Source organism: Typopeltis vanoorti, chromosome 20 (genome assembly GCF_054136105.1).
Source record: "Typopeltis vanoorti isolate ZY-2024b chromosome 20, IOZ_Tvanoo_1.0, whole genome shotgun sequence".
NCBI lineage: Eukaryota > Metazoa > Arthropoda > Arachnida > Uropygi > Thelyphonidae > Typopeltis > Typopeltis vanoorti.
This window is the reverse complement of record NC_143568.1, coordinates 19,982,629-19,995,751: the sequence shown is the minus strand read 5'-3', so window position 1 is coordinate 19,995,751 and position 13,123 is coordinate 19,982,629. Positions and strand designations below refer to the sequence as shown.

General features: G+C 35.0%; 1 protein-coding gene across 1 annotated transcript in view; it reads left to right on the top strand.

Annotated features, from left to right (window-relative positions):
* Positions 1 to 13,123, top strand: part of LOC150095268 (uncharacterized) — a 302,954-nt gene that overhangs the window by 145,864 nt on the left and 143,967 nt on the right. Inside the window, exon 9 of the mRNA XM_090410345.1 lies at positions 5,129 to 5,236. Within this exon, the coding sequence (XP_090266471.1) occupies positions 5,129 to 5,236 (108 nt within the window). The remainder of the gene's footprint in view (positions 1 to 5,128; positions 5,237 to 13,123) is intronic.

Below are 13,123 nucleotides of genomic sequence, written 5' to 3'. Positions count from 1 at the left end.
CGATAGGAAGTTAGTAACGTAAAATTATTCAAGTTAAGTGGATATGTAATCCAACATTATTTCAAAGCCGAATAGAAACTATAAAAGTTTTGGCAGATCCAAGCTTAAGCAAACCTTTCATGATAGGGGCAACATGTGGTAAAGGTGGGGTAAATTCTGATAACTTCCTTAGTATTTTCTGTAATAAAGCACATCTTGCAGACATGTATGATGCTATACATTATGTGTGTGTATGTAAGGGGGGGGGGGGGTCACTACCCAGACCGGTTTCGACCTTTGTTGAGGTCTCATCAGTGGATAGGTAGACCCAGGTTGAAGTAATGCAGAAATTATACTTTACCATATGAGTTGCTAAAAGGTGTCACATTATAATTTCTATATTCGGCACAAAACTCTTGTAATTTCTCTATTCGGCTTTGAAATAATGTTGGATTCAATATCCACTTAATTTGAATAATTTTGCATCGCTGAAGTAAAGCCTTTTGGCTCTTTATTTCAGTAGTAATGTAAATTTTTCATGTAGCACTCTCATATCCTGTACATGTCTGGAATTTGATGATGATATATTTTGCTCAACATGTCATGAGCTTCATTTGGCAAGAAGACGGAAGAATTTGTATGTAAATTATGAATATAAGAATAACTCATACAGCATGCATATAATATCGCATGTCTCAGTCACAGCTATACAATAGGAGCAAACACTATTAGAGTTCAGAGAAGTAGGTATTGATGTATAATTAAAAAAAAAATCATAGACAGTCAACAGCAAACATTTCTCAAAACTTAGAGATAGGTCTTTCTGGTTATTAGGATTAGGGTTATATAAGATTAGGATGGTGATGTAGGTCTTCACATGATCCCAAAACTAGATGATCAAATTTGAATCTAGTGTAGTATCTTTGTATGGTTCCATTGAACTCTGTCTAGTGTTGATAGCATGAGAAGCAAGGTCTGAACTTTCAGATTTCAAAAATCTTATATAAACTTGGTGTTCTTGGATTCTAATCATAGCAGAATGGCCAGCCTTTACAAAGTAGCAAAGATGAATATATAGGTGTTTATAAAATGGATATTTTATAAACACCATGCAAGGATAGAAGCGATAACATATTTTTGATAGGCAGTAAGCAAGATAACAACTTCCAGATTGGTTTGAGGATTGTATACAGATTATATCTGTGAAGAGTCCTTGTTATTTGTTCAGATGTTCCTTTATGGTAGGGTATGTTGATCCTATTAACATCAGATTGCAATCTAGGAGAGAGGGCATCTCTTGAGTACAGTTGGTGTGATGCCATCAGGACCAGAAGCTTTTTGATATCCATATTGTTCAAGACTCCTCCTCTTGTGACTTTTAGCAGATCACAGGAGTCATGTAATGCAGTGTTTACCTTTCAGCACGGGTAAAGTTGGAAGTGATTTATCTTGGTCATCTCTGCAACAGTTGGATTTGCAGAATGATATCAGGTCAGCTTTATCATAGATGATCTTGCAGCACTGGCATCCCGGTATGAAGGTGGGAGAAAGGGGCAGGAACACAGGCAGGAAGAAATTGTGCCCAACAGCTTTTTCAAGGGATAAGGTAACACAGCTGCTACTAGTGCAAGAGGTAAGTTTTCTGCATTTAGTCTTTTCATAGTCACCTGACATTGTTAATGACTGTTTTGTGAGTGATGTGAACTTTGTGTGTGCATTGAAGCAGGAGTTTTTCCCCCCCTTCCCCCCAAGTTATTTCAGCGCACCTTTTGGAAAATCATGCCTTGGATTTTGGGTGGGTGAAACATTTCAATAGACTGGAGGAAATTAAGGGTCTAGAGAATGGAAAGGAGGAATGAAGTTCTTGTAGATGTTCCCACTTTGCATACTGCCAGAGGATATGGGATTCTTAAAAACTGAGAGGAGGGATGAAACTTGTATGAGATAATGGTCTGAATTTGCAAGAAGAGAGGTCACGTCAAGAGTGTCTGGAAGGAGAACTGTTAAGGAGCTCCAAAGTGAAGCGTAGTCTCAGGTATTCTGGTTGGTATATAAAGAATTTGCTTTAGGTTATTGTTTATAGCAGGGCTTCCCACACTGTGGGTCGCAGCCCCCACTTGGGGGCAGTAAGTTTTGTTGAGGGGGGGGGGGCATGAAATAATGAAAACAATTTTAAAATGTTTTAAGACTAAGTAGATTTTTTAATCTTGAAAGAAATGTATTTAATTTTTATTATTTATTATTTCTTTTTTGTTATTTTTTATATTTTAATGGAAAAAATCACACATTGGTGTTGGTTCACAAATTTTGCTTCCTGCATATTTTGGCACTTAATGAATGTTAGTAAATATATGCTTATTCATATAAGTTTCATTTCAAAGGTATTGATAAGAAGCACAAAAAAAGCTTACAAAAGCAAAATCTTGAATATAAATTGTATTCAATATAAATACAATAAATATAATAATAATATATGTCTGTATTACGATTTTTTTCCAGTGGGAGCCATGAAATATTTTAATTTTTCCAAAGGGGGCCTTTACAGCCATACGTTTGGGAAGCACTGGTTTATAGCATACAGTTCAACATCTCTTCCACCTTGGTCAGTGGAATTGGAAAATAGCTATTTGAGTTGTAGACATGAATTCACCATAGAAATAGTTTTCACTATTAGAATTGGTGGATTTGTAGGAAACAAAACTTCCAAGATAGAAATTAAAGTGCTCAGAATGATTTTCAGAATTGAAGTAGCAACAGCAGATGAATGATATATATAATGAATCAAAAAAAATCTTAACCTCCCGCCTTGAGACATAAACTGCATTAACACACTTGTGATACTATTTGATGTCAATATACAGTCATTATTATTATAATCATCAGTATATAGTCAAGTAATTCGTTGAGTTCATATCAATGCCACCTGGTGAAAGGAGCAAACCAAAAGTTTATTCAGTAACAGTATACCTTCTGGTTGAAAAGATCTTGTTGCAAGTCCCATCTAGAAAGAATCTTTATAAAGACTTTTCATCTGAAGGTGAGTTGCCTGGTTTAGTAGTATAGAGGTAAAGGATTTTTCTTCTTGCAAAAGAGGCAAAAAAACTTGGCAAATGGATAATAATACTATAAGACTAATCTAAGAATAAATAAGACTTAAGATAACTAACCATGTTGAACTAAGGTGATATTTGGGAATCCTGATCTAGAGGCCAAACATGGTACTTTTTTTCATGGCAATTCAGATCTCTGATAAGCAGAGCAATGGTCATAAAATGTTTAAAACAAATATTAAAACTGAATCTGAGAATCTCAAAAGAATTCTTTCTCCAGGTAAGATTTATGTAAGCATATTTAAGAAAAAGCTGAGAAAAATTCTGGAAGAGACTTGGAGAAGATCAAATTTGATTTTGGCCAAATAATGGCTACCAGGTCCAAAGTTTTGAACATCGAGTCAAGTAGCTGAGTAATCATGGAAACATAACAAGAATTTGTATTTATGTTGTAGATGTATTAAAAGCATATGATGAAGTACTCAGTGAAAAGCGGTTCAAAACACTCCAGTTATACAGGGCAGCATATGCATACTGAACTTAAGTTGTAAATGAGCGATTAGAATTACAGGATGTACAGAAAGATAGATATAAAATCAGTTGCAAAATTTTAGTGCCTGTTGTAGGAAATGATCTGATATCAAAATCAGAGATACCAAATACAGTTCTTTAGTGCTGTATTTAGTATCTTAGATGAAGTAAACTTTTTATTCAGATAATGTTGTGTTCCTCAATAAATCTATACAAGTCTTCAGGATTCTTTAAGTAAATTGAATAACTGTAATAAAAATTTGGCATGAAACTCAGCAGTGGTTTTCAAGACAAAAACTATTAAAATTGGAGTGAATATGGATCACATCATCTAAATTCCCTATAGAGAACCTTTAAAACAAGTAAAACGTTAGTGTAGTCACAGTTTTTAGCAAAACTGCTAATATGTGGAAATAGATTTTAGAATAAGCAAAAGTGGCTTGATTCCAGTTGAATAAATTTATATGGAATAACAAAAATTAGTCAAAACACTAAATTAGTGGTGCATATACAAGACAGTGTTCAGACCACTTTTAACTTATGGATCTGAGAGTTGGATTAGGAATGGAACAGTTAATTAAACACCATAGATCATATGAGAGTTCTCAGAAAATGGGAGAGGAAAGATTAGCAAAACAAATGTTTTATATCAGGATTGCAGGAAAATATTCAGAGAAAGACGAAGATCTAGATGGGTTGCTAGAGTAAGAAGTGCCTTAGAAGAATGAAATATAAGATCAGGTAATATTTGAGTCCTTACAGATACTTTTGGAGTTTATTTAGAGAGTTTATTTTGGAGGAAAATTGTTCATGGCAAGTTAGTAATGTTGTATCCTGTTCATGCAGTATTATCATAATATCCTGTACAACTGCTGAGGGTACATATCAGGAATATGGAGATGGACTCTTTGTTGTTCTAATTTTAGTAATAAACAAATGGTTTTTGTTTATTACTGAACAAAAACCATTTTTGTACATTTTTGGCTGTTTATTTTTACCAAGAAGTAATTTAGTATGCAGTAGTCCATTATTATCTATTAATTGGCATCTAAGGTTAGATGAACTTTGGCTAGGAATTTAAATGTTATTATTCATTTAAACTCTGCCATTTGATTGTATTTATTATTGTGGCAAATACTTCTTTGCTATCCATGAGTTGTTAATTCATAATTTTCTGTAATGCATCCTCTGCAGATTGCTTGATATACCTATACAGAGATGAATCTTTTAGATCACACATTCATATGTGATGGGGAGGGATCTGGGAAGTTCTGATAAACACCTAGAACAAAATGATATTAAAGCAACTGATATAACCACAAGAAAGAACATATCTTAAAACTCTTTAATCCCATGTTTCATCAAATTGTAATAATTTGTTCTTTTTCTTTTAGGATATCTAACAAGACATAAAATTAATTAATTTTTGTTCTAGGTCTTTATTAGAACTTTCCAGATCCTCTCCCTCCTGTATTTAAAAAAATATATATGTGTATATTTATCGGTTAGCTTTTAAAAAAAAAAACCTTTTTACTATAACTTTCACTTGAATGAATAATTATTTTCAGAAACTTCTGAGAAGGCCGCCGATTTCCAGCCTTGCAACACCTTCTCCAGTCCGAATGGCAAAAAATTTTGAATTAAGAACTTCTGAACCCTCACCTACACCAGATAAGGTTTGCATTCTGTTTTATAATTTTTTAATGGTATATGTGTTTTCTGACGGTGAAGATATTTGACAAGAGCGTGCCAAAATTGCATCACCATAATTCCATACTTGTGAATTATCATCAATATTTCTTGGAATGTGCCATCAAGAAACATATACGAGTTCATTACCATAATTTTATTTTTATACTCTGACTGGTTTTCTTTCATTGCTTTACTATTTGCAGATCTCTAATTTGAAAAACTTTTTTAATTTCTGAAAGAAATGTTGATCCACTTTTGCATTGTGCGCTTTATTTTTTCCTAGTGTTTAACACTATATTTTATTTTAATTATAACTACTTAAGCTGATGGTTGTGCTCAGGTATGTGAAAACTTAATAATTGCTATTTTTTTTTTTTCCAAGTTTATTTTTGATGATGTAAATTATTGACTGTGTTCCTGAGAATGCTCTACTCCCAATTGGTACCAGTTCATGGTGGAGGGGGGGGGTGCTTTCCAGTGATGGTACTGTCCCTTTTTGTTCTTATTCTTTTTCTGTACTTCCTGTAAAAATACAGGAAGAAAAGTACAGAAAAAGTTTTACTTCTCCAGAATCTCTTTTTCATATCCTATCATCCAGACCCGTATCACTGGGATTCAATACTTTGCTGCCATGTAGTGTGAACCATGGACATCCAGAAAGGGAGATGAGATCCTGTTAGTCCTGCACTACTTCAATCTCTTCTTTGTCAAGATGGGCAATCCTTGATGGCCTGGCCAGGATCATTTGGCATGCTTGCAAAGGTCAACAATATTGCAGTGAGTTTTCTATCCCCCCCCCCCCCCCATGGTCTGAGAATGGGACTCAAGGCTTGCTGTACTGCTGGTATAGCATCCTGGGTAGCCCTGTCATTCTTCTCTCAAGCACACTCATTATTTGCCAATCAGTGGGTGTCCCATGTGTGGCTGCATGGTGGGTGAGAAGCTTTGGAGCCAAACAAAAATCTCTTGAGCATGAATTTTTTATCCTCAAATGTTTTAGAGGCTTTAACAGGTCCCAACCAAGTACTGATGCCTTAGATCATTTGAAAAACAAAAGACATTTGATACCAGTATGAATGTACCAGTATTTTTCATCATCCATGCAACAAGTGAAAAGCCAATAGGAAAATTTTCATCCTTGTTTATTCAAAAGAGTTTGGAAGGACTGATAGGTTTTTCCAAAACAGTTAAACTACATTCGGGTGATATCCTTGTGGAATCATCATATCAGCAACATTCTGAAAAACTACTGAGAGTACATTAAGTGGATGGAATACCAGTCATACACCTCATAAAACACTCCACTCTTGTAGCATAGTGATATCTCAGAATGCGATCTCCTTGATGTTCCTGATGAGGGGATAGATTCAGAGCTTAAAGATCAGGGAGTGACACATATGAGGTGCCTCGTGATATGTAGAAATGGTCACCAGGAACATCATCCTTAAGTTTGATTCACTTAAGTCTCCAACATCTGTAAAAACTGGATATTTCAACTGCCCTCTTAGACTGTATGTCCCTAATCCACTGAAATGCTTTAAATATCACAAATGTGGACATGCCCAAACTGCCTGTCGTGGCTCTACCACCAGTGTCCAATCTGGTAGTCAAGTGCATGATAGCAAATCTTGCTCTGCAAAGAAAGCTAGATGTGTCAATTGTCAGGGAGATTTTGAAGCTTATTCCCATTCATGTCAGAAGTGGCAAGAAAAAAAAAATACAAAAGATTAAAGCAGAACAAAATATATCATATCTGGATGCAAAAAGAAAGTTAGGTACCACCACATCTGTCCTCTATCTGAGATCCTCCTATGCTAAGAAGGTGGCAGTTAAGAAAATGTCAACAGCAACTCAAACTCATATGTCTATTCCACCATCTAATAATTTCACTATACCTGAACTTTTTTTATTGTGAGTGCTTCTGTGTTGAGTGCATCAGTTGCATGACCTATGGTCTCACTCCAGAAACAATTCCAAACATGATTCCATTTGATGAGAATTCATTTGTCAAAGCATTATGGCAAGGATATCACCAGAATAGATACTTCAGTATCCACTGAAAGTAAATTAATTAAACTTACCAAATGATTCTGATGCATCAGATGATGTATTGGATAATTTTCCAAAGAAAGAGGTGGGCCATGGATGCCCATACTTCCCAAAATCAGTTGATAGATATAAACCTGACAAAGGTAAGACCTCAGCCTCTAGGAAATTAGACATGACTTTGAAGCCAAAACGATAAGGAAATTTTTATAACGGAACTGTCATGGGTTTAACCACAATATGAATGATATCAAGATTTTGTTGCAGAAACACAAGCTTTTCTGTTTTTCTGTCTATAGTTGTGATTCTCAAAGTGGGCAGTACCCCACGCCCTTGGGGATGCTGGAACGATCCGGGGTTGTGGTAGTGGCCTCACGAGCAAAGGGGGACGGCATTGAATTGAAGTAATCGGGCAGTGAAAGCATAAAGGACAAAAATTATGTGCTGAAAAAATTTATCATCAAAAATTTTGATGATATAACTGTTGTATAATGTAAATAAAGCTTGTAATGGTTGCTTTATTTTCCAAGGAAACGTACAAAATGCCAGTTACAGCTGATCGGCATTGAAGTCCATTGAGGTCTTAACAAGCAAAGTGTTGGTATGCATGCACTTTCAAGTGATCGGGATTTTATGAGCCCAGTACACATCGCCAGGAATATGTGCATGTTATGACTTGTTCACCGTAAAATACTATAAATACACGAGACATGAAATCAGCTTTAGATTGTTTCTGAATTGTGTGACAAGCAGTTAGCAATTTGATGTAATGCATAAAAAGTTTAGTGCATGTTTGATACCTAGTCGGTACCTTACTTACATGGATTACGCACAAAGCAGATTGTTGTTCCAATAAAACAATAGGTTTCACTTGAATATTTTTATACCTTTTCTTGTGAAAATAATTTGGTTTAGGTATGTGAGAAATTGCATTCTGTAATTTAGTAAATTTAACTTTTTTTTTTTAACGGATAATATTGAACATTTGGAATATGGTTTTATTCAGTCACCTACAAACAAAACATTGCCAATGTTTTGCCAAAAAGTTTTTTCAAAAGAATCTATGAAGCCTTCAAGATGAGAAGAACATTTGACAAAAGATCATGCTGATAAAAAGATAAGGATTTATCTTTTTTATCATATTTCCAAGCACTTAAAGAAAAATTTTTGAAACAACCAACATTGGCAGGTATGTTTTCTTCAGCATCCAAACTAGATGATGATTATGGGTTGCATGCCTCTTACAATATTTCCTTACCGATTGCAAAATTGGGAAAACCACATAATGTTGATGAAGAACTAATCCTATTAGCTGCTAGTGAGATCATATACATTGTACTGCACAAGTCAGCCTCTGATATTATCAGGAAAATTCCTTTGAGCAGTAATACAGTGCTACAAAGAATTGATGAAATGGCCCAGGATGTTGAAGACTCATTATGTGTGAGTATTTAAAAACAACCCAACTCTCTCTTTACAACTCAATGAGTCTACTTTACCAGGAAATGAAGCTTTACTTTTTGCATATGTACGATACATAAAAGAAAAAAATGTGGCAAGAATAATTATTTGCTAACCGACACTAAAGGAGAATCGATAGTTCATGCATTGGAAGAGTTTTTTAAAGGAAAAAGAAATCCCTCTGATAATATCTTGTCAGTTGCTACTGATTGTGCTCCAACGATGGTAGAGTGCTATCTCAGTTTTATTGCATATTTCAAAGAGACGGTGCCAAATGTATTCACTGTACACTGTGTGATTCATCATTAACATTTGTTGCCAAATACCTGAGTGATCACCTACACAGGTCATTACATTATGTAATTACCGCAGTCAACAAAATCAAAAGTCATTCATTGAATGACAGATTGTTTGGACAACTTTGTATTGAAAACAATGAATTCAATTGCTTGCTGCTCCATACAGAAGTTTGTTGGCTATCAAAGGGTGCCTGTTTGAATCAATTTTATAAATTCTGACTCAGTGCTACACTTTTTAGAAAACAGATGATTATTTACAAGCCAGCTTGATTAATTTCAAAAGTGACATAACTTATTTGACCAACTTGTTTAGCAAATTTAATGAAACAAATCTACAGCTCTAAGGAGATGAGCTGAATTTAATAAAAACAAAAGCTGTTGTTTCTGTGTTTGTGTCAAAACTTGTCCTGTACAGACGAAACTTATGACGAGGAGAATTCAGCCTGTTTCCAAATCTGTCAACAGTGGAAAAATGTGATGAAGACGTGCTCAGCTGCTGTTCAGTACTTGGAGGGTTTCCAACACAGAAGAATTTTTATAATTGCGAGAAGAACTGATAGAAGTAACAACAAATGAGGAAATGAAATTAAAATTCAAAAACGGGTACTAACAGTTCTGGTTGCAAAAGCAGATGCCCATACTTTATCTTGGATTGTGGGCTATAGTAAGTTTTTAATCACATTTCCACTATCATGTGTAGCGGAACATGGGTTCAATGCAGTCACAAATCTTTTAACTAAAAAAAGAAACTGATTGCAAATAGCTATCGTGGTGATTTAAGAATGCTGCTGACAAATATAGAGCTAAATATAAAATATAAAAGAGGAAATTGGTAGCAGCACACCAGGTTTATCCTTCTCATTAGGATTGTTTTTAATATTACTGATCATTATTTACTATGCCATTTTTGCATTTGTGCTTTTTTTTTTTTTTTTTTTTTTTTTTTTTTTTTTTTTTTTTTAATAGTGTTATTAAATTTTCAGATCCAACTTGTCCTATGTTTACGTGCAATTTGTTTCTTTTGTTGATTTCAATAAATAGGTTTAAAATTTAAATTGCAAGGTGTCTTATTTCCAAACTTCAAAAATCTCTACTAGATGCATTATAAAACACAAATTTGTTTCTGTATCTATTTATCTGTTTGGTCACTTAAAACTCGTGCTGATCCGATTTTCATATGATTTTCTTTTATATGTATCAGGTAGAGCTCATACATATAAAAACCTGGTTAGGTTTTAGAAAAGTAGTTTTTGGGGGGATGGTGCTGAATAATTTTTTTTTTTTTTTTTTTTTTTTTTTTTTTTTTTTTTTTTTTTTGAAAAGGGGCTGTAAGCCAAATAAGTTTGGGAACCACTGGTTGAGGACTCTATTTTAAGGAATTTTGCTGTATGCAAGGACAGAACTAAAAAGAACTCTTATTGTCTTACCCTAGTGCAATCGTTCCTGATGACATCCATTATGAAATGCTGATACATCTTACCTTCATTGGATCTCCTTCTCTTAATATACAATAGAATACTAACAGATTAAGAGTTTCTAGATTCTTGGCATAAGCCAGTTGTCATTGCTATCCCAAAACCAGGAAAGTATCCAGCACAAACAACCAATCATTGACCAGCTACCTTTATATTAGAGAAAATGGTTAATACCAAACTTCTCTGATATTTAGAAAGCAGTGATCTTCTTTCCAGTACACAGCATAGCTTTCATAGACATTGTTCAACTTTGGTCCATTTAGAAACTTGTATAAGAGATGCATTTTGGAAAAAATAACATCTTATTTCATTATTCTTTCATTGTTTCATTATGACATCCTGAATGAGATATGGAATAATGAAATATTTCTGTAATCAGTAGCAACAGAAGCCAACCAGTTCTTGGGACTCATTTTGGACAGAAAACTTGCATTCTTTGCACACTTTGTCAACTAAGAGAAAAGTACAATAGAGTGTCGAGTCTTCTTAACACTATCCTGTACTGAATGGGGTGTAGATCTTTATTGCTTCATCTTGATCATATGTTTATATGTTCACAGCTGGATTATGGTTCTCATGTCTGTGGCTCTGCCAGGCAGATTAGCCTTCAGTGGTTGTATCCCATTCATGGTATACAGATAGATAGATAGATAGCTACTGTGCCTTTCACATATTGCTCACTGAAAAGTCTTTATGTTGAAGCAAATGAATCAGCTCTATTGCTTAGATGGGAACAGTTGTCTCTTAACTATGTCCTGAAAAGAGTCTCTTCCAGAGCATCTTACTTGGGCTAGTCTTGACTTTGGGAGGCTCATTATCTCTTTAACACTCATACCAAAAGGACACATGGACATGTGTGATATTGAGCTGTTGGTGTGAATGTTGACAACATTACCTGCGCCTGCACTAAACATAACAGCATTTCTCCATGGAAGATTTATGCTCTGTGCAGCAACCTCTCACTTTGTCAACTACAGAAGTCTCATACCTCATCTGTGTATCTGTGATTATTTAAAGTGCACAAAGCAGCCCACTCTGATTTCTTGCTCATCTGCACTGATGGTTTCGGATCTGAGACATCTGATGGCTGCTGATGTGTTTCCTGATATTACTATCTCCAAGCATATCCCACTTGATTGCAGTAATTATACAGCAGAATTGCATGCCATTCAGTTTGCACTTGTGCATATAAAAGAAAACCATTACCAAAAGTGTAATTTACACACACTCTGAGTTCTTTACAGGCTATCTCCTGTCTTGCATATAATCCACATCCAGTGCTTTGTGAGGTTTTACAGCTGTTATACAAATTGAATACCCTTAATTTTGATGTTTGGTTGTGCCTGTATCCCTAGCCACAGTATGGGATATGAGACTGCAGATGCTAGATCACGTTATACTTTTTTCAGTGGTGTACCCAGAGGGGTGGCTAGGAGCCCCCCTTCCCAAAAAAAAGGGGGGGGACACTAGAAAATTTTTCAAAAATTGTTTCCTAATGAAAATTCATTTTTTATATATATGTTGTGTCATCTATTTCTATACTACTTATGAATTAGCGATAATTGCAGGTGCTCAGTCATAGGTCGTATGCAATGCGTAGTATGTATTCTCAAATTGTCTACTCAACTCCCTCCACTCCCCACCCCCAAGATTAAATCCCGAGTGCACTACTGACTTTTTTTGATATACTCCTTGACAGTATTAGATACAGACTACAAACAGTTATATAAGATGAAAGCTAATTATCCAATGGCAGTCATCATGGCTGAAAGCATTGGAATACAAATTGCATGAAACCAGTATTTAGGCTTAGGTGCTGGTTTATACTCATAATACAATTTAATGAGAAAAACTACAGCACAAAGAGAAATAATTAAACAGCCGGTTTAATCATTTAATATTTTGTATCTGTTACAGAGACATCTTCAGAAATGCAATGTTAAAATTGTAATAACACAGAAGAAACAGTAAGTAGAAGAAATGAAATTAGACTCTTATAAGAGGCACTCTTTATGGGTGCTGTTAGCCAGCCTTAGATGCTGGGCAGGCAGCCTAAGAATTAAAGTTTCCCAAATGTTGTGAAGTTTAATACAACCATATTTATTAAGGTTAGGCTGGTGTTTTAAATCTGCTACTGATTCTAAAAAGAATTTCAAGTTTGTATTTATTGTGGTGGAGCATGATAGTTTTCTTCCATCTGATTCTGTCTAGGTTATTCAAGGCATTGTCTGCTAGACCTGACTGACCATAGGTGTCACGGTGAATGTATTTTTTGTATTCATCTAGGCAGATATTAGCATATCTCTCAGTTTGATCATAATATAAGTTGCAAGAACAAGGGACCTTGTAAACAGCTGGAACAGAGAGAGAGGAGGAAGTGAATCCTTAGGAGAACGGAGAAGGGAAGCCAGCTTCAAATGAGTTTGAAAGCAGTGCAGGGATTATTGCATGAGATTAAGCTTGGAATTAAACATTGGCAGTCTAGTTAATGTAGAAACAGAATAGAGGAAGTTGTTCTTGCCACGCTCTGCATTGGTCACAATCATGTTCTGCATTCTGCAAGTCTGGTGACCCACCTATGTGCAACGAA